This window comes from Mya arenaria, chromosome 7 (assembly GCF_026914265.1).
Source record: "Mya arenaria isolate MELC-2E11 chromosome 7, ASM2691426v1".
NCBI classification, from domain to species: Eukaryota; Metazoa; Mollusca; class Bivalvia; order Myida; family Myidae; genus Mya; species Mya arenaria.
In genome coordinates, this window is record NC_069128.1 from 27,462,036 (window position 1) to 27,489,275 (window position 27,240).

The window sequence follows — 27,240 nt, forward strand, 5'->3', positions numbered from 1 at the left end:
TGCACGCAGCTTCTATCTTATATAGTCGATTGAATAAAATGTATCGGGAGAAGAATGAAAGGTGTAGCAATGTATTGGAAAGATAACAAAACGTCCGGGTTTGTAAAGAAGACACGTAAATTGTAAACACAGGGAAAGTATATCAACTACAAAGTGCTTTTAGGGAAAAATATGAGTTTAAAAGTTAAAACTTCCCGGTATAGTCCAGTGGTTTTAAAAAGGTTTAACTATATGGATATAATTATACGTATTAATTGATTTGGAGCTAATATGCCACCGTGTGACAAAGTGATTCTTTCTTTGTTTTGGATTTGGGCTTTTATATTGGAAAATATATTTGCAAACGATGGAACATGTACACTGGTTTTGGTAAGTTGTTTTCTTACTTTCACAAGAAGATATGTTTGTTACATCCAGATTATGTTTTTCAACTCCGTGATAAATCGTGTGCATGGGTAAATAATTGCATATCTTCTATATTTTTAGCAGAAGAAGGCTAAGCTGTGTTTTGATAACATGCTAAACCCTGCTGTTATCAAGTGCTTATATAACATATAATTTCGACATGTAGAGTGGATTTAGACTGTTAAAGCTACATTCTCACAGATTGACCATTTAGACAATATTTTAAACTTTATTTTGTCTCGGAATGAGCCTTTTGTTCGTGTCAGGAGTCGAGTGATATAAGACGGCTGCATGACTGTAGATTAGATCGCAGTTTCATATTCATGGTCGAAAATTGATGTTTTATGGGTAAAAGCGTTACTTATTGATTTTCGAACAACTGAGATCTGTTCTTTTGTGTGTATACGACTGCAATGAAGGCATTGATGCATTGATGCCAAAAGTAAGCTGATTCTGAGACAAAAAATGTGAAAAACTGTCAATTATTGAGAGTGCAGCTTTGAATTGTATTTAGGACATATTCAATAAATTAAATTATCTTGTTTGCGATAAGCTTCTTTTGCAAAAATGTTGTTACCAAATCGTAAAGTAACATGACAGTTGTAGTGCCTTAAAGCATGAGATAATTGATTCTAAAAACGTATTTTAAGCACATGCTGGAAATCAGTTATCGTTAGATCTACTGTGTTTGAACACGTCTTGTTAAAATAATTTAGGTGTGGGGATTACCAAATGGCGCGTATAGTATTATACAGTTCAAAATTATGCAAATTAAAGGATCGCTTTATCTATATGCGTTCATTAGATTGCAACGTAAATGTACATTGGAAAGCAAGCCGAAGAATCCTAAATTAATCTTGGTGCAGAACCGAAGGAATAGAAAATTATAGATAATTATGCATACATTAGAAATATGTTGACTTGAAGGTTCTGCTGTCAACACGTCCTTAGCAAATATAGGGTTTCATTAAATTAACTCTTGAATACGAAAAAACTGGCGAGATGATATCCTTGAAAATATATGTTTCTCAGTTACTGTAATGAAACTAGCAACCTGTAAAAAAAAATATCAATTTTCATTCATTATTATTGGAATTTATCGGTTACAGTTTTGAGACACTTAAAATAATGTTTAGATAATATTATTATTGCCTGTGAACAGAATTGCAATAAAATAGATTAACGCTTGTCGCGCCTACAGCCTTTCAACGATTTCATTGCAACCATTGCGTTCATTTATTTCATTGCTTTCATTGCTCACATTTCATAGCTTTTAGCACTACTATTGCTTTCTTTGATTTTGATGATTTGATTGCTTACATTCATTTAATTGCTTTCATTGATTTGATTGCTTTCAACGTTTTCATTTATTTACTTGCTTCCATTGGTTTCATTGTTTGATTGCTTTCATTTATTTTATAGCTATCATTTCTCTCATGTATTTGGTTGCTTTCATTGCTCTCATTGATTTCATTGCCTTAATTGCTTTCATTTATTCATTGCTTTCAATGCTCTTATTGGTTTTATTGCTTTCAATGTTTTCATTTATTTACTTGCTTCCATTGCTCTCATTGCTTTCATTTATTGATTGCTCTCATTTATTTTATTGCTTTCATTTCTCGCATGTATTTAATTGCTTTCATTGCTCTCATTGATTGTATTGCTTTCATTGTTTTCGCTTTTTGTGTCTTGGTTTCACTGCTCCTATTGATTTGATTGCTTTCAAAGATTTGATTGCTTTGATTGCTTTCATTTATTTTATTATTTCATTGCTTTCAATTATTTGATTGCTTTCATTGCTCTCGTTGATTTGATTGCTTTTATTGTGTTCATGGATTTGATTGCTTTTATTGCTTCCATTACTTTATTTATTTTATTGTTTTCGTTGATTTCATTACTTTCAATTAAACAATGACTAAGAAGTTATAGAAGTGGCAAGGTAAATACCTTCAGTAAAATCAAACAAGTATGTTTTGTGTTCAGCCTAGAAATATATGACACTGAATATTAGATTATTTCCTTACAATAAAAAAGAGATCTTGTGTGATACAGTAAAGGCCTTTGGTCGATTCAAATCGATGACAAAATATGAATGCTTTAAAATTGAAGAAGATTGATTGATCGAGACACAAAGTATAAAACAAGTAATTTTTTCTGTAATCCTTTATTTTCTAAAAAAATATCTAACATGTTTGTTTGTTTTCAGAATGAAGAAGGGGATTCTAAGCAGATTGAAATGAAGTCCAATAATTTTACAGGTAATATTCGTAATGAATGATTCTTAAATTGATGTTTGTTCACTCTGAAATGAATAGTAATACTTCAGGCAAGCTATTTGCTTGGGACTCTTTTCAACCGACACTGCTATTATATACGCGTATGTTTGCTATGCTTCCAAAGAACCACATTTTCCTAAATATTTATATAAAACTAATTGAAATATATTCTTAACAGATTGAACAGTTTCTTTATCGTCAGATCATTGCACATGTTCCCATGTCCGTTTTTTTATGACCGGGTTTAAAGCTGAATTCTCACATATTGAACTTTTTGGCAACTTTTTTTTCATTTTTCTGTCTTTGAACAAACTAATTTTTGCGGAAATAGAAACCAGGAAAATAAGACTGCTAACAAAAACTCAGATCGCAGGTTTTCATATTTATGTTGAAAAAATGATGTTTTATGCATTTTTAAAGCGTTTATAACGCTTTTAGCCACTAAACATAAGTGTGAGATCGGAAACATAAACATCAGCGAACTGATAATTTTTTAGAAGTATTATATTTGCATATTTCGCATCGCAAAACTTAATCTAAAGTATGCAAATTAAAAATCCAAAACAAAGAAGGGTGGGTGACAAGGCAATACTGCATCTAAACAAAGATCACCCGAAATGCTGTTATATGTTCACAAGTATTGACCATAATAATTCCTAACGACTACAAGACTATTTCATTTTAGAAATAGCATACAGAACACAAAGCAACGAATAAATCATTCTTGAAACACAAGACAATACCACCCACTGAGCTCTGCTTAATTACACTTCGGTCTTAACAGCTTTTCCGACGATCAAAGTGTCTGTTTCCTCAGAGAAGTCTAATGTTTCAGCAAAAATACCAATCGTTTCAAGTAAATCAGGTGCCTACTTCTCCACCTCTTTCTTTTTTCAATATTTCCTTTTCTCACATCTTTCTCTCAAATATTCAGATAATTAACATAAACATAGATACATTTATACTTGGATTCTAACAAATTCTAACTTTTAAAACATCTTTTGTTGGTACATAATTTGATTTTAAGGACCGTAACTGATGTTGATATAACTTGTGGCCAAATCCCTTTGCGTGTTTGATGATTAATTATTTGTCTCAAACTCTATATAAAACTGTTTATTTTGTTTTGCCTTTTCATTGTGTTAACATTTATACCATAAAATATTTTTGAATTAAAAATGCAAGGCTAATTAATGACTATCCTATCCCAAGCCTGTAAGTAATCAGCAAAAACAAAAGTCTTTTAGTTGTTAAGAAATATTATGGTGATCAAAATGTTGAAGTTAAAGTAATGTTATTTTTATTATGTCTTCATTCAAAGTAAAATATTGCCTTCCGACGAAGCATTTGATGTCTGGCCTGAAGTAATTCATATTCGTGCAATTGAACGTCTATCATACTAGTTTCTACTGCTTACATGCTGGTAAATTTGAATAGATGTTTGATTATTATTAACTACCAACTAACTGATGATCATGTATGATAATAGTTGTTTACAATTATAATATAATTAACATGGACACACACGATGCGTGTACTGACAAGGAATATACTTCAAGCAGCGTGCTTTTATTTTATTGACAAAAACAATATGGTAAATGTCTTCATCCTATTGTCAACATAATACATACGTATTTTATTACAAAACTAATCGATTTCTACTTAAACGACGCAATCCTTGAGTTTGTTACCACAGGTGTAGTATGTCATGTCATCACTGATCGCGTGATTTACTTAAAATGAAACAGGGTTATCAAATAGCATGCGTTATAATGTTCGTGTTCGGTTACGTACCTTATTTGTTTACCAGGTTATCATATAGCATGCGTTATTATGTTCGTTTTCGGTTACGTGCCTTATTTGTTTACCGGGTTATCAAATTTCATGCGTTATAATGTTCGTGTCCGGTTACCTACCTTATTTGTTTACCGGATTCTCAAATAGCATGCGTTATAATGTTCGTGTTCGGTTACGTACCTTATTTGTTTACAGGGTTATCAAATAACATGCATTATAATGTTCGTGTTCGGTTACCTACCTTATTTGGTTGATTACAGTATTACTGTCATCATGTTTCTACAAAAAAACAAGTAAGGAAAACAAATAGCAGATGAAAGTAATAAGCAGTTTTGGTAAAATAATGCCAGTAAAACCTACTTTCATGTATTATGCTTAGTCACAGAGTGTTAGACCAAAAACATTAATATAAAAAGCCTTGCGAGGCAAAAAAAATCATGTAAATATGTCTTTTGAACTAGTGTCAGACCAAATCAACAATCATGTAATATGTCTGGTGTCCTAGTGTCAAACCAAAACATTTTTCAAACCAAACAAACATGCATGCCCTCTGTCCGGTGAACTAGTGTCAGACCAAACAAACATTTGTGTACTATCTCTACTGAACTAGTGTCAGACCAAACAAACATGCCTGTACTATGTCATGTGAACTAGTGTCAGACCAACCAAACATGCGTGTACTATGTCTAGTGAACTATTGTCAGACCAACCAAACATGCGTGTACTCTGTCTAGCGAACTAGTATCAAACCAAACAAACATGCGTGTACTATGTCTGGTGATCTAATGTCAGACCAACCAAACATGCGTGTACTCTGTCTGGTAAACTAGTGTCAGACCAACCAAACATGCGTGTACTCTGTCTAGCGAACTAGTGCCAGACCAAACAAACATGCGTGTACTATGTCTGGTAAACTAGTGTCAAACCAACCAAACATGCGTATTCTGCGACTGGTGAAGTAGTGTCTGACCAACCAATATGCGTTCACTATGTCTGGAGAACTAGTGTCAGACCAACTAAACATGCGTGTACTATATCAGGTGAACTAGAGTGAAACCGACCTAACATGCGTGTACTATGTCTTGAGAACAAGTGTCAGACCAAAGAAACATGCGTGTACCATGTCTGGTGAACTAGTGTCAGACCAACTAAACATGCGTGTACTATGTCAGGTGAACTAGTGTCAGACCAAAGAAGCATGCGTGTACTATGTCTGGTGAACTAGTTTCAGATCAAAGAAACATGCGTGTACTATGTCTGGTGGACTTGAGTGATATAGAAAAAACATGCGTGCGTGTTCTATGTCTGGTGAACTAGTTTCAGACCAAACAAACATGCATGTACTATGTCTGGTGAACTAGTGTCAGACCAAACAATCATGCTTGTACTATATCTGGTTAACCGATGTCAGATCAAACAAACATGCGTTTATTATTTCTGGTGAACTATAGTGATATCGAACAAACATGCATGTACTTTGTCTGGTCAACTAGTGTCAGACCAAACAATCATGCGTGTACTATATCTGGTGAACCAATGTCAGACCAAACAAACATGCGTGTACTATATCAGGTGAACTAGAGTGATACCGAACAAACATGCGTGTACTATGTCAGGTGAACTAGAGTGATATCGAACAAGCATGCAGTTATTATGTCTGGTGAACTAGTGTCAGACCAAACAATCATGCGTGTACTATGTCTGGTGAACTATTGTCAATCAAAACAGACATGCGTGTACTTTATCCAAAAAAATAGTGTCAGACCAACCAAACATGCGTGTGATGCTTTTTGTTGACTATTTTCAGACACACTAAGCATGCGTGTACTATGTCTGGTAAACTAGTTTCAACCAAAACAAACATGCGTGTTCTTTATCTGAAAAAAAAAGTGTTAGACCAACCAACCATGCGTGTGCTGTTTTTGGTTGACCATTTTCAGACCAACTAAGCGTGCGTGTACTAGGCGGTGAACTAGTGTCAGACCAAACAAACATGCGTGTACAATGTCTGGTAAACTAGTGCCAGACCAATCAAACATGCATGTACTATGTCTTGTAAACTTGCGTCCGACTAAACAGTCATGCGTGTACTATCCCTCTGTTGAGCTAATACCAGACCAAACAATCATGCGTGTACTATGCCTGGTGAACTAGTGTCAGACCAAACAAACATGCGTGTACAATGTCTGGTGAACCAATGTCAGAACAAACAAACATGCGTTCACTGTGTCTGGAGAACCAGTGTCAGACCAACGAAACATGCGTGTACTATGTCAGGTGAACTAGAGTGATACCAAACTAACATGCGTGTACTATGTAAAGTGAACTAGTGTCAGACCAAAGAAACATGCGTGTACTATGTCTGGAGAATTAGTGTCAGACCAATTAAACATGCGTGTACTATGTCAGGTGAACTAGTGTCAGACCAAAGAAACATGCGTGTACTATGTCTGGAGAATTAGTCTCAGACCAATTAAACATGCGTGTACTATGTCAGGTGAACTAGAATGATACCGAATTACATGCGTGTACTATGTCTGGTGAACTAGAGTGATACCGAACTAACATGCGTGTACTATGTCTGGTGAACTAGAGTGATACCGAACTAACATGCGTGTACTATGTCTGGTGAACTAGAGTGATACCGAACTAACATGCGTGTACTATGTCTGGTGAACTAGAGTGATACCGAACTAACATGCGTGTACTATGTCTGGTGAACTAGAGTGATACCGAACTAACATGCGTGTACTATGTCTGGTGAACTAGAGTGATACCGAACTAACATGCGTGTACTATGTCTGGTGAACTAGAGTGATACCGAACTAACATGCATGTACTATGTCTGGTGAACTAGAGTGATACCGATCTAACATGCGTGTACTATGTCTGGTGAACTAGAGTGATACCGAACTAACATGCGTGTACTATGTCTGGTGAACTAGAGTGATACCGAACTAACATCCGTGTACTATGTTTGGTAAACTAGTGTCAGACCAAAGAAACATGCGTTCACTTTGTCTGGTGAACTAGTGTCAGACCAACTAAACACGCGTGTACTATGTCAGGTGAACTAGTGTCAGACCAAACAATCATGCGTGTAATATGTCTGGTGAACTAGTGTCAGACCAACTAAACATGCGTGTACTATGTCAGGTGAACTAGTGTCAGACCAACTAAACATGCGTGTACTATGTCTGGTGAACTAGATTGATACCGAACTAACATGCGTGTACTATGTCTGGTGAACTAGTGTCAGACCAAACAATCATGCGTGTACTATGCCTGGTGAAGTAGAGTGATACCGAACTAACATCCGTGTACTATGTTTGGTAAACTAGTGTCAGACCAAAGAAACATGCGTTCACTATGTCTGGTGAACTAGTGTCAGACCAACTAAACACGCGTGTACTATGTCAGGTGAACTAGTGTCAGACCAAACAATCATGCGTGTAATATGTCTGGTGAACTAGTGTCAGACCAACTAAACATGCGTGTACTATGTCAGGTGAACTAGTGTCAGACCAACTAAACATGCGTGTACTATGTCTGGTGAACTAGAGTGATACCGAACTAACATGCGTGTACTATGTCTGGTGAACTAGTGTCAGACCAAACAATCATGCGTGTACTATGCCTGGTGAAGTAGAGTGATACCGAACTAACATGCGTGTACTATGACTGGTGAACTAGTGTCAGACCAAAGAAAAATGCGTGTACTATGTCTGGTGAGTTAGTGTCAGACCAAACAAACATGCATGTACTATGTCTGGTGAGCTAGTGTCAGACCAAACGAAAATGCGTGTACTACGTATGATGAACTATTGTCAGACAAAACGAAAATGCGTGTACTACGTATGGTGAACTAGTGTTAGACCAAACAAACATGCGTGTTCTAAGCTAGTTTCAGATCAACAATATGATTGCATTATGTATGGTGTCAGACCAACGAAACACACGTGAATTTTGCATGGTGAACTGGTGTCAGGCCAAACAAACATGTGTGTACTGTGTCTGGTAAACTGGTGACAGATTTGACAAATTTACGTGTACTGTGTCTGGTTAAAATTTGTGTCATAAATGGATTTTAGGGAATGACAAAGACACCAATAAATTATCGATATAGCGTCTGAATCCATGGATAAACTGCGAGAACATACACTTCTAACCACGCGTTTTTTGCACATTTCGCACATCGCCGCGATATTTACTAACCGCGGAAATAATCTTTATAATCTAATTTTCACTAATCGCCGCGATTGAAGCATAATTCCGACCGCGTGCATTTCTTTTTATTTTTTCCCTCGTTCCACCGCGTCGAATCGATGCGATACGCGGCGTTGCGAAATGATTATTAACGATAATTAAGGTAATTAAGGTAGCTGTCAATTTTCTGAAGGCTTTTTCTTTGTTCCCGTCATATACATACATACAAACTCGATCCGTAATCTACAAATTCGTACTCAAAACGTAGTTCGATCCCTGAAATTATGCTTTGCAACTTTTTAAATATCGAAAAAAACTGCGAACGTTTTTCAATCGTTTTACCATGTTTTATGTCCTGATTGTGTATTAAGAACTTATACAAGAGCGATGTCTTTACATTTATTTTTAATTAAATTAAAACTAATTTTACAAACACTTAATATCCCATTGGCATAATTATCTAGTTTGGGGGATGAGATTGTTTACCCTCGCATTTGAGTAAAATTCATTCTGCGAGCAGGGTCCAATTAACATGTATAATCTTCTATTTGTACCAACGGTACCTGTTAAAATACCTACATATCGCGGTAAGCCGCATCGCGTGCATGTTTTTGGAAGTCGTACGCGGTTGCAGCAAAAGAACGCGGCGATGACGCGAACCACGGCGTTGTCAACCGTTGATTATATCGCCGCGATTTCCGCGATGACGCAATCTCGCCCGCGGTGGCAACGCGTTGTGTACAAAAAAAGCGTGGTTGGTAGTGTACCATGATTCTGCCCATGCTTGATAAAAATAACATGCATATACTGTTGACACTAACATTATTGACTTGGTATCATCTGCTTAATCGTACAGTTTCAATAAATTACAAAATAACCTCTTGTTTTTCTTTGATTAAAGAAATCTAAAACCTCATTCCTGATTTAACATCCATGCACACTACCCACTGCATGATATTTTGTTGCATCCACATACTTCCACATTGTCTTTATTATTATATTAACAGGACTCTCAAATAAGGGAACCATTGTATCGTTATCTCGAGAAACATGTGTCAACAACTCCACCATACAACTGACCATCTTACCAGAAGATATCAAAGGTGAGAAATTGACGAACATGGTGGTCTGTAAGCATATTTATACTCGCACTCGGGCATGGCCCATTCGGCGATTGCTCCGATTGTTAGTCATTTTACGTTTTTAGAGCATACTGCACAGACAGAAAGTTACTCTGGTTAAAGCTATCCTTGTTCATTAATGTGCACAGGTGTTTAGCACTGTAACATGAGACCCCCATTTAACGTCCCTCCTGGAAGACGTTTAGTATTTTTTCAGTGGTGCGGCGGGGAATCGAACCTGCGACCCCTGGATTGACAGTCAGGTGTGTTACAACTAGACTACGGAGCCACCACAACACATACACATACATTTCCCCAAGATTCGCCTGTTTATAATTTATTTAAGAAACGAATGGTCAGCCAAAATAGTAGAAAACATATTTGTTTATAATAAATGCCCTCCTGGTATAAAACTATAAATGACAATGCATTCTGGAATCGGGACACTATGACGAATGGAAGGCAATTTTATCGTTCTTCAGAACTGTGAATATAATCGTTTCTCAGAGACGAAACTGAAGTTTCTCTTTAATTGTTTGTAAATCATCACAACCGGAAATAATAACAGATTTTAACGTCCATATTTTTTTTTAAATCTACAATGCATTAAGAAGATTTATGTATTTTCAAATTTGCACACTGCCTTTATATCCGCAAAGCTTTTTCTTCAATAAGGTTATCTGCTCGCAAGTAAGATATCGAAGTCTGAAGATGGGTATTGCGAGAGAATATAGACTATGTTGTAGCGCTTATATAATTGAACTTCAATACCATTTCTCATCAAGGTGTAGTAAATTTAGACACACTTAAACTACCTATATTAAATATCATGGCCAAATTTAGACATGTTAAAACGATGTTAAACAAATGAACAATTAAGATTAAAAAGTATTTAAAAAGCCGTGCATTTAGGAAATCCTTTCCTGGAATATAAGCATTGCTTTTTTATATAATGATGTTTTTGTTTGTTTGTTTTTTTTTTATAAAAAAAATAAGATAAATGTTTCACAACTTATATTTGTATAAATAATTACATAATGTCTATTTATATTCATTCCATAATTCTCTCTAGTAGTTAATATTATGTTTTTGCCGTATTAATGTTGTTATTGGCTATTATTTGCCAATTTTCCAATAAACTTTGAAACCTTTGATATAAATCGATGAATAACTATGCAATTAGCCTGATATAATTGTAAACCACTAGTAAATATGAAGCAGCTTAATGTCTTGATGGATCATTTAAATTAATACAAACAGGTGTTCATATTGTTACAATCAACCATGGGCTGGCAATTTCAGAAATTCCAAACCAATGCGTACTTTTTGGCAACCGATATTTCATGATAATAGTTTTCTGCAATTCATACAATTTCTGTGTACGAATATAATAAAGAAATCATGAGTGCTGTTTGATGTTTATATGCATACGTATCAAACAATATAATTTAGTTCTGGTGAAATACGTTAGAAACCCTATGAGAGATGTAACCCGAACTGCAATATAGTTCATCTTATTTATTTTATTATATGCATTCCCGTGGTTTATTGAGATTTATCAGCGAAATTAAATAGATATTTCATTTTATCAAATATCAATTTGATGTTTTTCACTTTCTTGACTGTTAGCCCGTTCTATCATTCAAATCAAACATCAGCGCGCACAGGGCTGTGACACAATATAAACGACGTCATTTACGAAATGACTTTACGTGCGCATACCCATTGGCGCGTTTTTTAATAAAATGTTATTAAATGTCTTTTGATTTCAGTTTAAGGGATAAAATAAAAAAGGTTTTTTTTCAGTGTAAGATAGCAATATATTTTACCTCGAGAATACCAAAAGTAAACAAAAGTAAAAAAGTACACTAAAACAAACTGTTATCCCCTATATGATGTGCAGACCAGACCCAGTTTAAAAGCAACTGTCACATAGAAGAATGAAAAAGGTCTAATGTATTGATAAGCTAAAAGTGGAGAGACGGTGCTATTCGTTCCCGTACAGTACATTCTCACACACCAAAGTGATGATGTTATACGAACCATATGGTCAGTAATTGAATCAAAGGTTAGATTTTTCATTATCATCTGTTGAATGAGAATTGTGAAATAATGAATATAATTATATACTGCTTCTTATTAAGTCCAAATCACTTTACAAGCTATTCTTGATCAGATACATACGTTGCACATTGTTTCCGTTAATTAAGATGAACGATTTATGGTTTCTTCCGAATGCCGGTGACAGTATGAAGGAGATCATGAACGGGAAATAAAGTAAGCCCGCTGTAGTAATTAACTTTTTTTTTAAACCACAAAACCAATTATCAGGGTAGATTGCATGTGAATATAACTGACACTTATTTTCTTTAAAAACCAAGGAAACACACTACACTATGTGGGCCTGACTGATGCCATGTTTAAGTATGGAAGCCAGTAGGACAACCATTGTCACTAACGAAGCAAGCTGAACATTCATTCAAAATAACAATTACATATGTATAGGAATGTTAAGTTGACGTTAACCAGTGACCGGGTTGACGTACAATCTAAGATGAGAAAACGTTGTCCCGCCTGAAGTGGAATAGTTCGATTAAAGAGTTATAATGACAATTCAACCAGGTGGCTGAAATACATTTCCTAGTCTGTGATTCTACTGGTGTGTTCGTGAAACTGCCTCCTCGTTCTCTTCAAGATAATTGTTCCAATATCTAAAAGTACAGGTTAGGGATGTCAAGCTTTTTGTTTCGATATAACAGGGTAATTATTGCTGCAACCGGGAGATTTGTTTTACTCTTGACTAGTTGAATTTTGCGGATTACGATTCCGCGCACCGCCAACGTATTTTGCGACACGTAGCTACTTCAGACTCATTATAGGCATGAATTACTGGCCACATAAAACAACGCGTTTAATGTAATGTCTAAGAGGAGGATTGTGAATAATCTACATAAGGAATTTGCCAAATCATACAAACTTATATATACCTTCAATACCTGGCATACTGACATTTTTTTCTCTTCATTAATATGTATATATGAAGCCCATATAAACGCGTTGTTAATGCTATTTTATCATTATTTACCGTATGTGCCCTGATTGTTGGAGACGATACAATAACACATTAGTGTGTAACAGTTATGGCCCGAAACTTTATCTTTCTAAACAATATCGATAATGAAAACAATACAACTTCAAAGTTGCATGTGCATACAAGTTTTAAATAATCGTAAATATCAGTAAGGAAAATAAATACTTCTTTTACGATATGCCTATCAATTTCTTTTACCATATCAAGCAGTGGAGAAACAGCACGCCGTATTGATAAATCTGTATTGCGCTACTGTTGTTTTCGAAACCCGCATGAGCTTAGTAACATGTGTTGAGTGCTATCTTTTACAGAATGACTTGTATTCAAGTTTTTTACAATATAAAATTACTATTCAGATACATATTTTTTTTCAAAAACGTACTTTTTTCCTATAGAAGTTATTTCGGATGTATCTTATTGATAATTTGTGTCTATATTCAAGAAAAACCACTATATAATGAAAGGTATTAATTTATGACGTAATTTCTGACATGGAAATTCCGGAAACTGTCGTTTAAAAGTGCAGTTTCGTTGGTTTAAACTAAACGCGGTTCGTTTATACATGGAAATAGTCAAAGAAGACATATGATAAAAATAATATTACAGTACGACGCTTTTCTAACGACCTGTATCACGTCTGTTTCAGGTCTAGTTTGGTGTATAAACAAGCATACGTCTCGACCGGTACGATGTCTCGACGAATACGCTTTTACACACAGAACTCGACATGATACAGGACGTCAGAAAAGCGTACTTTCATAACTGTTACATTCCCTCAATCTCATTGAAAAACTGCGAAAAAGAAAAACAAAACCTAATAAACATGTTTTAGCTGTTAGCAGCCTAGATTAACGGCAAATGCTGTACGTATCGACGAAAAAGGCACGAACTGTCGATGCCAAAAGCAAGGGAGAAACAGGAGTAATCCTGAAATTATGTATTAGTTACCAGAGTGATACATTCTGTCATACGAAGTCCCAATGATGTCTTCATGTTTCTGGGGTAAAATGATAACCATTACAAAAGGCTCAACTGAAAGTTTTCTGTCTACATTTGTTCTTTAAATTGTCAGTGGCATATTGACCACGTGCAAAAAGTGACTTTGCAACTGCATTTTGACTATCATGAACAAACTGTGACTATATGTGTCCACGTTGTTATTTGACATTTGACCAAGAACATAATATGACTTTATGTGTTCACGGTTTACAATGACATTTGACCAAGAACAAAATGTGACTTTACTATTGCATATTGACCATGAAGAAAATGAGACTATATCTGTTCACGTTTTACTATGGCATTTGACCAAGAACAGAATGTGACTATATGTGTTCACATTTTACAATGACATTTAACCAAGAACAAAATGTGACTATATGTGTTTACGGTTTATTATGACATTTGACCAAGAACAAAATGTGACTATATTTGTTCACGTTTTACCATGGCACTTTAACCCAAAACGAAATGAGACTATATGTAACAACGTTATTCTATGACATATTGACCATGAGCAAAATGCGACTACACTATGGCATATTGACCATGAAGAAAATGTGACTATATGTGTTCACATTTGATATGGCGTATTGACCATAAACAGAATGCGACTAGATGTGCTTTACAAAACAAATTGATCAGTTATTGTATATGGAGTCATTTTCTTCTTTGATTTCCATGAATGTGTTGTAGCTGAAACCAATTTTTGGTACGCGGTATTCATGGGCTTTTAAATGAGTAATCGTACTCAAGTTAGTGATACGTGGTACGCAGAAAACAAATTTGTATCAATAAATGGTACAGAAACTCGCAAATAGATATATATTATTTGTAATGGTAGAAATAAGGACTTATTCAGTACGCAAGAGTATGGGGCGTGGTTGTGGGGGTTACATGCTCAGTAAAGGACGATACTTTAGGAGATATATCGCCGTACTTATTTGCACGCAAACACATTGAGACGAAACCCAAAATTTATGTATAAAGATATTTTGATAGAACTAGTTATAGGTGTAAATGCTTGATGTTTTGCGATATTACGACCAATTCTCAATATCTCATATCATTTTAAAACAGCACTGCCTGAGTATTGGATAGCAGATTGTTATCTAGGTAATCCAAATGGCAAAATGTTTTCCAAGCACTAAAGTAAAAATCGCAAGGCAGAATTATCATAGGTCCTGACGTGCAAGTGTCTTATTTTCTGGAAAATAGACTTCCGTCAACTTGTGTAAGCGAGGAAACTGTAATCTGTCTCTGTCATAGCAATTCATGGCATTTGAAGTTGATTGAAGGTAATTAATGCCAGTCCACATTAAGAATAACGACAAATGGGCCAAGTAATTTTGTTGCCATTGTACAATAGAACTAGACAGGCTGATTCAAGCTACTAAAGTCATTGATCATTCTATTAAAGGACATTTTATGCACCTAACATTTAATGTTGATTGTGATTTAAAATATCAGTCTAGCGGAATGATTTCACTTTCAAACTATTACTAATGATAGTAAACAAACATAGACAATCAATTCGTTTCGAAGAGTAAGTGTTTGGCACTTCATAGAGCGTAATTTCAATCAACGATTCAATTGACCGGATGATGTGAAACCGATGGAAATTGTATATTTATGGGTCCTTTGCGGGTGTATGAGCCTTTACCTTAGAAATAAGTTTGATGTTGATGTGTAAAGGAATTGACGGTTGCAGGCGGCTTTTCTTGTGTACAATCGATATGTAGCCCTTGATTTGTTTTGGCGTAGAAAAGGGCTTGATATTTTAAAACTACAAACCTTCAATTAGAAGTTGAATTGCAAAAATTAAAAACAACGTCAAATTATGATATGTCCATGTACCATGAAGAAATCGAAGTCAACGCGGTTGTGGCAACAATGATTAGAAAATGTACAAACCATGGCTAAGATTCATTAACGTCTTGATTCTTAATTTAAGTCTCAAGGCTCAGGAAAGCTTTGATTTTGTGGTAAAACAAATGACTATAGGAGAATTATAAGGATAATTTGTATTATAAACTAATTTCCTGTTCTAAGTCTTATTCACTTTTTCCAGTTTCAATAGGGTGTTTAATACTGAGTCACAATCTCAGAAACAAGATGGTCGTGTATATAGAGAATACTAGGTTAGTGCCGTGGATGGAGGAAGTTTATATGGGAAGGCGGAGGAATTTATCGGGTGAACTCTCTCCATCCATGGCCCTAACCTAATATTCTATTTATCATGTAACTTTGTTTCTTTAAACACTATAAATAACTATAAATAACCTTAAAATTATTAAGTTTCTTAAAAAATAAGGGGGTAAACTGTTTTTTTCCTGATGACGTCATCACACTCGGTATCCATGTTTAAATCGTTCCCGAAATAGTTCTCATAACTGTTCTTTTTTTTAATACGCCTGCAGTCAAAGTCATTGCATTTTAATACGTCAATATCAAATAAAAACATAATAAAGATTTTAAAAGTGCATAAACATGAATCGGTCACCATTATCTGATGATGTAACAATTATTTCGCAAGTCACAGTGTACAGTACGCAGGTCATGGTTCAAGATCGCGAGTGTTTACAAACAATAGTCACATGTTAAATGGATATCATTCGTGTTGATAGTGTTTAATGTCCAGAACTGCACCGGCAAAGAAATAATTCATTTCTGTTGTAAGTGATTTTTTCATTCACCAAAGAAATGGAATTTACTATCGTTGAATGCTGCACAGTTTCCAGAATTTGCGGAGGGGTAAGATGTTCACATCAGATGTTGATTTTCTCGTCGATTGTTTAACCAGAGTCAATATTATGCAGAGTGATGGGACTTTATGGGCGAGTGATTGTTGAGGTCGGCTGTTGGCGGACTATTGATATGATACTGAAACATAATTTGAGCTTTTCATATGACATTTTAGAATAGAAAAGAAGTCCGTTTTCACGGTTACACGACCAAATGCCTGTAGATAAACATCACGTGATATATTATCCTTATAAACTAGAATTTACAAGTCACCTTGTTATTGGACCGATGTGTATGAAAGTGACAGGATAAAAAGTCTTAGGTTCTCAGGCACATTTTACATTCAAGATGGTCATACAAATGGTCTAAGATAATGGCTCTCATTCTCAAACTCGCGATGGTCCAAAATTATCAAGTCAAATTCGACTTTGAATATCATTTCATTGTTTTCACTTTCTGCTGCAACTAGCCTCTGTGCTACATACTTTCCAGTTTCACAACCGTCTCGTGTACTATGCATCTTTGCAGGTATGAAACCAGACAGGAGCAAGCACCAGCTACATATATGTCTTTTCTTCAGTTCCATGCACTCCCTTAACTTTGTTCTTGCCAAAAACAGCCGGTTTTAGCCAGTATCTTATGTTTATCTGCATTAGTTTTCAGCACTAAACTCTTCCTACGAGATTCCCTGAGCGTTGACGTTGAATATTGCCTACAAACAAGCGTTTGTCTGCAAATTCAATCCTCTTCATGCATGTTTTGTTTTACGATCTTTAATGTTGAATATCTATTTTTGCAGCGCTGACTTTCCCAGAAAGGACCCAGGCTAAGTTGACGCTGTATATTCGCTACACACTAGCGTTTCTCCGCAACTCCAGCCGCCTACAGACACTCCAGCGGTCCGTGATGCTGACCCGGTCAAGAAAGTTTAAACAACTGGTTGGTGGTGTTTTGACTCACTTTTTATGTGAGCGTAATGCCATATTTAACTAACGAACACTCTTTGAGATCAAAACTTTATCCTAACGAATTTTTAGGGATAACTATCATACTATATTGTTATATGACACGGTTTATAAAACATAGTAGTAAACAGAAAACTCCAACAAACGGTTTTCTTAAAAATATAGGTCATGGCAATGGGAAGTAAACCAAACTAAAATTTCAACATCATATTCAAACAATAAAATGTCAATCGATGTAGATTTTAATACATAAACACGTATACGACTATAACTTATTTCCCTACAAATGCTGGTTGCCAATCTTAGAACTCTTCCCTGGCATCCCAGAAAGGAAGCAGTTATGGTTTCTGCCAAGGAAACGGACACGAGATTGATTCAATAAATATTTATATTGCCTTTATAATCGAGCTTAAATTGAGTATTTGTTTTCTTCAAGGAAACTTCAGGGACTTGAACAGTTGAATCACACAAGATTGCTATCTGAACCGATCTAAACAAATACATAAGAAAACAGACTGTGCGAACATTAAAACATCAATGAAATAGAGTATTTGTATAACAGAATTTTACAATATGATATACACTCGTATTAATGACACGTTGACAGATTGTTTTTAATAAAGTGTACATCTATGTAGGCTTGAATATCCTCAACTGGTTTACGAGGACTTTAAAATTGTTTCTTATTTCCCTAGACTTGTTGGCTGCCAATCTCAGTCCCCGATCATCTTCATACCATCAATGTCACGGTTGCCGGGGACGAATATAACACAATTGCCACTTCAACGTTGGATGTTGTGGACCAAGGTTCCTTTGCTGTTATTATGTTTGAATTTGAACATTCGAGTGAATGGGAATGGTAATTCCTGGGTTTCAGAAAGAGTTATACTGAAACCACTTTTTCCAAGGCAATAAAACATGGAAACTACAGACACAATATTGCGGTTTAGAATTGAAGCATGATCAAGTTCAAACGCACACCTAGTTTTCATTTATTTAACTTAGAAAATGTACGATGGCGGACTACAAGCTTACAACATTTTAAACTAAGACTAGCTTAAAAGAGTAAATACAGGATACAAGTCTTTGTGGTTATCTCTTTTAGTCCAATTTAGCATTAAACCACGTGCCTCAATACTGGGTTATTCTAAATTGTATGTGTATTGGGGGTGTCCTTCTACATTCCATTGTAACATAGCCAGTGCGTCCAATAATCAATAAGCAATGTTATTTACCTCAAATAAAACGTTTTTTACATAAAAAGGAATTTCATTCCATCAGAAAGGTACAGTAAGGATGACACATGTTTATTGGATGTATTGGAGTGCTGGCAACTTGTAGATCTGTTATATTTTAATGCATAACTTGTCGGAAATAAGGCATACACACTTGAATATCTTATCAGTTTCAATTGTGTGTAATGATTTCAGCCATCAATTGTAAAGAGGGGTGCAAGTCTGATGACATTATGTTCAACACATCCTACCTGTGCTTGAAAAATGGAACATTCAATCACAAGCCGTCGGCACGAGTATTACGCGTTTCATTCGAACCATTAGGCAAAGGTCAAAAGGTCAAAGGTCAAACTACACTTAAACACTGGTCGGTTGTAAGTATCTTAAAATAGGTTACGATGATAGATTTTTTGTGTGTACGTGAAATGGTGTCTCGTCAAGAGCTGGTATTAAATATTGGTCTTGGTTGGATCTAAGAAAGATGTAGCTTATCGGATTACTTGTTATTATTAACTGACCAAAATTGTGAATGCATTTAATCATGTACGACCCTAAGATTAACTAAAGGTGCATATTGAATACCACCCCAGACCTATTTTTGTTTGTAAAGTTGTCACAAAACAAACATCGTTAAAACAGTCTAATGATATAAACACAAACAGCTACCTTATTTCGATTCTTTGTCAGAAGTATCAGTTAATCTATAGGTATTTAAATACTCATTGTGTCTATAATATCGAGCTGTTTTAAAACGCATAGCATAGTCTGTTTTTAAGTCAAGCATGGACGGATCCAGGATATGACGTTAGAGGGAGCGTAACTAAGAGGCGAAACCTTTTGATTTGCGCCCCTTCCCTCAGAACCGAAATTTATTTGGTTTAAAAAATTTGGCAGCCGGGTTTGGGGTTACTCCCCCAAGAAATATTTAACATTTTCTTGTCCGAAATAAAGCATTTTGGACGTATTTTATTACTCATTTTCTCCCAGTTTGAAATAAAAATCTTGGACGATTTTAGGTTGGGTAGGGAGGCGCCGGTCGCGCTACCACCGTCCCTTGACCCGTTAGTGTTAAGAGTATATAAATACATATTATTTAACGGAAACTTGCTCAATTCTATTGCACTATTTTATTCCATTCCTTTTTCAGACCAATTCAAGCATATCATTTCAATGTAACGACAAATGTAATGGTATTGGAAGGCTTGAGGTATGTCAGTGTACATAATTCGTTAGAAATATGTTAAGTTATAGTGCTATCACTTCAAAATTTGAGATAAGTAAATAAATTGAAAGCTTGAAAATTTATCGCAAATTGCAACTTGCAAAATAAGTTCAAACTTGGAGTGCCCAATCATTTAATTAAATGTGATATTGTAAATGATTGTAGTCCTTGTTTTTGTCTAGATTATCGTGGAAGGCAAACTCCTTATCCTTGCATCTGCATGTTCAGAATAGCGGATAAAACTAAATTGTTTTATGAATCTGTTATTCAATTTTAGGTCTCGTATCGACAACTAAATGCAGACCTCTACTGCTATGTGTACAGTGACATCAGAATAGTTTGTGATCACGTGACGTCAAAATTCGATCGATATGGTAAGTTCATGAACAATAAACTAGAACTATACTTTGTGTTATGTTTTCGTTTAGTTGTGTCGTTGCTTTTCCTATTGCTTGAAAGCAGGTTTATGCACAGTTTCTTTGCCAACCAAAAAAGGAAATGAAAGCGGTTCAATTAGAGCTGTTGTAATTGTCGTTTAACAAAAAGTAAATAAAGACCTTCTTGTTGAATGTTGAATTGAATCCTTTGTCATCCCAAAATGACAGATTTTGTTCCTAACTAGAGGGACTTAAATTAACAAAACCGTAGATATGAGGTTCCTTGCATACCGGGCATGTTATTCTGCCTAACGCCTTCACTGTTAAAATACTGGCAAACATTCGATAAATTTCGCAGATACCATCGCAAATTCCAAGATCATAACATAGTAATTCCTATAATGTATGCAAATTGTACCATATGTTATCATCTTTACTGCACATGTTTGTGCAGATATCTATATTTCGTATATGATCCAAACGCCTTAAAAACGAGGTTTATAAAATGATGTTGGTTTCTTTTAAAGTAACCACACATGTCCCTGTTTTGTTTTAATGCATGACTGAAATTCAATGAAGCATGACTACACTCAGCCTAAGCAACCGTGTTTTTTATCATTTGGAACTCCTCGGCCACTTTTACATCGAAAACAACCTCGAATGTATATGGACGGTTTACAATAGAAGAGATCTTATTATTTAACTACGCTGAAATTAGGTCGCGTAATAATTTCAATTTAGCAGTTCAACTTTACGGCTTTACTCTTAATTATTTAAGCAATAATGTACTTCACTGACAATAAATTTAAACTTTGTTATACAAAATACATGTTGAAACAATACAATTAAGTAATGATAAACGAACTACTTCTACTCGTGTACGGGCACACATCCGAGGTTGTTTTCGATGGAAAATAGCCGGGGTGTTACAAATCGGTTTTTTAGGTTTTTTATCCGTGTTCACCTTGAAACGTGTATATCATTTTGCGTTTAACAAGTTGATTGCGTTATTTGCATGTGATGCAACATCCCTATCCAGTATTAATATAATATTAGAAATGGTTCCAATTCAGCAAGCATACACATACGTATTATTATAACACTAGAAATTGTCAGTCGAATGTTTTACATGAATGTTCTACCGTTGCAGACGATACCGAATCCTTTGGGACGTTTGTGGTATTTGGTCTTATCGTGATGACTTGTTTTACAGCCATCCTCGCACTCATCATATTTGGTTAGTTATTGTTTTTTGATAGTTGTGTTAAGTCCAAATCTCCCTTTAAAGCTCTCTCTCTCTCACATATTGACTGTTTTGACTTTTGTTTTATTTTTTTTTATCTCAAAACCAGCTGATTTGGGCATCAATACCTTCAATTCAGTATATTATGATAACTCACTACAGAACAGATCTCAATTGATTGAAAACTGAAAATCATTCTTCAAAAAGGGCTAGGAACGCTTTTAGAAATAAAGCATCAATTTTCGAAGGTAATTTTGAACAACTGCGATCGGAATGAGATGTCCCCTGATTGTTTTGATTTGTTTCAATTGATCACATAAAACCCCTGAATGCGGTGACACAGACAGTTGTCACTCATTTCAGTTTGCCGTATATTTTTTTGCAATGCAGTGCACTGTGACGTGCACTATTTTTCATTCATTTCAAATTGTCATAAATATGGTCGGAAGACGGTGTACTCTGAACTAGTGTCGTTCAGTTTAAATTGTCATAAAAATGGTCGGAAGACGGTGTACTCTGAACTAGTGTCGTTCAGTTTAAATTGTCATATATATGGTCGGAACACGGTGTACTCTGAACTAGTGTCGTTCATTTTAAATTGTCGTATATATGGTCGGAACACGGTGTACTCTGAACTAGTGTCGTTCATTTTAAATTGTCATATATATGGTCGGAACACGGTGTACTCTGAACTAGTGTCGTTCAGTTTAAATTGTCGTATATATGGTCGGAAGACGGTGTACTCTGAACTATTGTCGTTCAGTTTAAATTGTCACATATATGGTCGGAAGGAGGTGCACCGTGAAAAAAAGTCCTATCATTGTTCGGAATGCAGTGTATAATAAAATATTGCCATTTTATTCTATTGGTCATAAATGCAGTGTACCCTAACATATTGTCATTCATTTTTATTAGTCAAATAAACTTTCGGAACGCAGTGTATACTTAATTGTTGTCGCTAATTTCAATATTTTATATATACTTTCACAATGCAGTATGCCATAATATATTGTCATTAATTTGAATTTGTCATATATACTTTCGGAATTGAGAGTACCCATACTTGCTCTTTCATTGCAGTCGTGCAGAAACTAATGGGATTTCATCGTGCGTATAAAAATAGAAGAGGTGAGGCCCTTAAGGTTTATTAGTCAACTAACTTTTTGAATGTGCTATCATTTTTAAGCCATATATAAGTCATGAGAACAAACGATATGTTTTTGCTAAAGGCGCAAAATAAATGAAAAAAAATATTTTAATGCATTATCACTTTGAACTCATTTGACTTAAATGATCAAAAGAAAATATGATTATGATTTGTGTAAAAAATATTGGCACGTAGCTGATAATTTAAAAAAAAAATTTTTATAAAGGCTAATATTTTTTAATCTATACATAAATCATATGCGTTTTTTGTTTTGGCTTTGCTCATAAAAATCAAAATGAGTTAAACGTGATAATGCATTAAATTGAATTAAATTATTTATGCATCAGCTTATGAAATAATTGTCTGCCTTTTACATCCCTATGTAGGCTTATGGCCAGATTAAATTTATCAAATCGGTGCTAAAGTGCTAAATGTTTTGCTAAAAAAAGAGGGATAAACATTTACTATGTTGTCTTTTGATAGACATTGGGCAGATTATTTAGAACATTGTTAAAGTTAACAACTTTGATAACTTAATCGTTGTTAACTTTCAAATCTGTAATACTTATACTGTGTCACTGTTGCACATGTAATCTGCTGTACTGTTTACAAATATTAAGACAACTGATTCAGCTATGCGTGCCTTACTTAAACATATCATCATATCATAAAATATGTAAAATATGTTAAAAATGACAAACATTCCATTAACAACGTTGTTAACTTTGACAAAGTTCTAAACATTCGGCTCAGAGATAAACATATTTCAAAGCACTCATGTAGTGTAGATACGAAATAGCCCTTATAAATGTTACACTATTTTACAGAAAGCACCCCCAAAGAACGTCGCCGCCGATCCAGTCTTCTAGGCCACTTGAAAACAGGTAGGTCTCTGTTTAATCCTAAAATCCAGGGCTGGTATTCAATATAGGTATTTTTGGGGTATTAAGACTGATGTAGCTAATCAGATTACTTGTTATTAATAACTGACCGATAGAGTGAATGAAATCAATAATGAACGCCCTTAAGATTAACTTAAGTTTTGAATATTTAATACCACCACTTGCAAGCGAATCAGAATACAGTCAGTTGTTTATAAACTAGTTATAACTCAACGTACAACGCAATGATAACTATAATGGATTCATGCATGCAGAGAAGAAGTGGTTTAAAAACTTGAAAGCTTTTGAAAAATCTGCACTACTGTACTGTATGCGTCGGCATATTTATATCACACGTTTATTCTGCAGTATATGTTGTATTTCATTTGACGTGGAAACAAAAATAAGACAAAACAACAGCTTGACAAAACCAAGAATAACATGTGAAGCAAAGGGACAAATATTTCGGTGATATTCTTCTTGTCTGTGGCTGTACTAAACTCTTTATGCTTTCAGCGGTCCGGAGCCAATATCAATAAAAAAAAACTTATGTACCTAGTTAAGTACTATCGTGTGAATCGACAGCCCAGTATAATACGTGATTGTGTCATGTTTGCTGAAAGCCAAATTTTCGGCTTTGGTAATAAATAGTTTGTTTCAATAAGTCTCTTGAACATTGTTACCTTAACTGACCGTGCTCTGAACAAGTGTGTGCATTCACCGATTCACCGCAATAAATTCAATTCTTACGTATTTTGTTTTCAGATGAGATTATCCGAAACTCCATCCTTAATATGCATAAGATTGTCTCTGAGCCCGAGGCCCAGCCACTGCGAGCCCATGGTAACGGAACTTCCAGTGAACGCGAGACAAGCTTCTTGAGGAATTCCTCACACAAGAGTTCACACAACAGGATAGCAAGGTAGTATGCGCGTGTGCTAGTTTTATATATGGCTTACTTAGTTAACCCCTTCTCATTGTTTTGTAATATAAAACACGTTTTCATCGTTCTACTATTCCGAAAATGTGCGATGGGTAGGATGCTCAACGACATGTGAAACTATGGTCGAACCCCGTTGGCTCTAACTCCCGGGGACCGGCGGAAACACCTCGAGCCTCAGGAAATTCGAGCCAAGTAGGAATGCTTACATTCAGTATTAAAACGAATTGATGCTTAACATCCAGTTCGAGCCAACCTGTTACAGCGCCTAATATATTTAACTTGTTTTTGCATGAAGATAAATATAGTGTTTTACTCTTTTCAGTTTCTGTATAAAATGTGACTCTTAAGAAGAATGACTTGTCATGTAAATGTTTTGTTTTGTTGGACGTATTTATTTGTTCTAGATTTGATTAGCCCAAATCAGACTTTTGTTTTTAATTTGAGTACATGTTCATGTATTCTTAATTGGAATCTAGATTTGTTGAAATAAAGTATTTCTAGTTTATAAGGGCAAATTAAATGTTTATTTACTTATAAGTTATATATATACATAATAATATACATTTATAAATATTATACTTAAACTCAGGCAATGTTTCAACGACTTATGTTAAGCAATACAGACACTTAAAACTGAATATCTGTTTTCTCGTACTATCCAACTTCTAAATATATTTTATCTTTATACTCATTCCAGTTGCTCCTCCTGGGCGTCAAGTATTTTATCACAAACAAACTCAGGCTTGCCTTCGAAGACATCCAGTGGTAAAAAGCTTCAACGAAGCGTTACACAGGCTATGCTGGAAGATCTGGACGAAAGCAAGTGTTCAATTATATTTCTAACTCTACCCTTCGACCAGTACACCCGAGACGTAACCGAACTTCTGCGGAACGTTTTGTCTATTGAGGGTGGAATTCCAAGCCAGTGCTGCTTCGACCCCGATGTTTTGAGCGATTATCAGACCAATAGATTCGCTTTTCTCGAAGAGATAACTGGAAATACAAACAAAATTCTGGTATTTGTGTTTCTTACTACATTGAGTTATGGAACCAAAGAAGAAAAGCTGATACATGACTTGCTAAACCATTGTCTCCTAAAACAGAGAATCATTCCTCAATGCAAGGTTGTCTTTCTCCACCTAACGGATGACGACAGTAGGCTAGAAACAAGATACCATGGCCAGCATATTCATCTGAAGCATGATAATGCTTACAAGAAATTTCTCTCTGTGATCTTGAGAGAATGTGGCATCAATGTAGATGAAAGGAATGTGGACAGTGAATTGCATAAAAGAATGCTGTCATGCAGTGCCACAAAGCATTTATATCAGTTGTTATCCTATAATGGCGATAAGGCAGCATGAGTATTGTGGAATATCGTTTCTTACCTTGCTACACGTGTATTATGTATGTCTTTCAATGTGTTTTAATGTCTTTCAATATTGCTTTGATTATTATATGTATGCATTAGTTTTAACATGAGCATTCCTTTCCTGCGATAGCATTAGTGTTTGCATTTAACACTGGAAAATCACAAAATATTCACTGATGTGTTCATTTTAATTCAAGAATAATAAAGTCAGGTCTAAAAACTGATCACCGCAAGGTTATGTGGCTTCACTCAATTTTCAAGTTTATTATGCCCCCCCCCCCCTTCGAAGGAGAGAGGAATTATTACTTTGCAAATGTCGGTCGGTCGGTCGGTCGGTCGGTCCGTTCGTCGATATTACTGGACCTATGGTCATCAAACTTGACATGAAGGTTGCGTCTTACCAGTTGATGACACCTATGGATTTTAGGGTTATCGTTTTAAAAGTCAAGGTCACATTGACCTAGAACCAAAAAAAAAATGCGAGTGTGAAAAAAGTGTGATAACTCGACAATGACTGCACCCATGGCCCTCAAACTTGACATAGGTTGGGGGTGACCAGTAGATGACCCCTATTTTGAGGTCATAAAGTCAAAGGTCAAGGTCACAGTTACATTAAACGCGAAAGCTTGTCTGAATGATATAACTAGACAATGGGTAGATTTTTGGTGAATACCAGACGGAGAAACTTCGGACGCATTTGTTTCGAGTTACAAGGTATATATAAGTTACCATCAGATATCAAGTCTTGGTAATCCTTGAAGACAGGATGTGTTTTTTAGATGTAGTGGTTATAAACTAACATATATTGCCAAAATGTTACAAGAACTTCACTATTGTCATATCACTAATATGTGTTTATAACTAAATATATATTTTGGTCATTAAAATTATACGTTATATTTACTTACTCCCTGCTGCTAAGCGGATACATGTTTATCTGCAAATATCAGTCATCATCTGACAGAACATGATCAAACACTGTACCTACTATCCTCACACTTTGAATGGATATAAGCTTAAAACTACTTCAAAGACATGCAATGTCAATAACAACTCGGCTGTCATTTCGATCCATGCTTAATTCATTCAATTTTCTAAATATTTCTGACAACATGGCGCCCAGGGAGGCATAATGTTTGACAAACATCTCTTGATTATATCATAGTTATGATGCAATATAAATATTACTTTCCGAGGCATTTTAATTTTATTACA

General features: G+C 35.2%; 1 protein-coding gene across 2 annotated transcripts; it reads left to right on the forward strand.

Annotated features, from left to right (window-relative positions):
• LOC128241587 (uncharacterized) lies at nucleotides 1–27,090 on the forward strand. 2 transcript variants are annotated; one of them, XM_052958590.1, is made up of 13 exons: nucleotides 1–369; nucleotides 2,612–2,663; nucleotides 9,692–9,787; nucleotides 17,440–17,579; nucleotides 18,301–18,412; nucleotides 19,036–19,214; nucleotides 19,988–20,047; nucleotides 20,340–20,436; nucleotides 21,590–21,676; nucleotides 22,763–22,810; nucleotides 23,657–23,713; nucleotides 24,476–24,632; nucleotides 25,351–27,090. In XM_052958590.1, exons 1-13 carry the CDS (start codon nucleotides 271–273, stop codon nucleotides 26,015–26,017), a joined length of 1,851 nt encoding a protein of 616 aa, XP_052814550.1. In that variant the 5' UTR covers nucleotides 1–270; the 3' UTR covers nucleotides 26,018–27,090. The 2 variants fall into 2 exon arrangements, with proteins under 2 accessions (XP_052814550.1, XP_052814551.1); XM_052958591.1 differs by lacking the exon at nucleotides 19,988–20,047.
• Nucleotides 27,091–27,240: the final 150 nt, after the last annotated feature.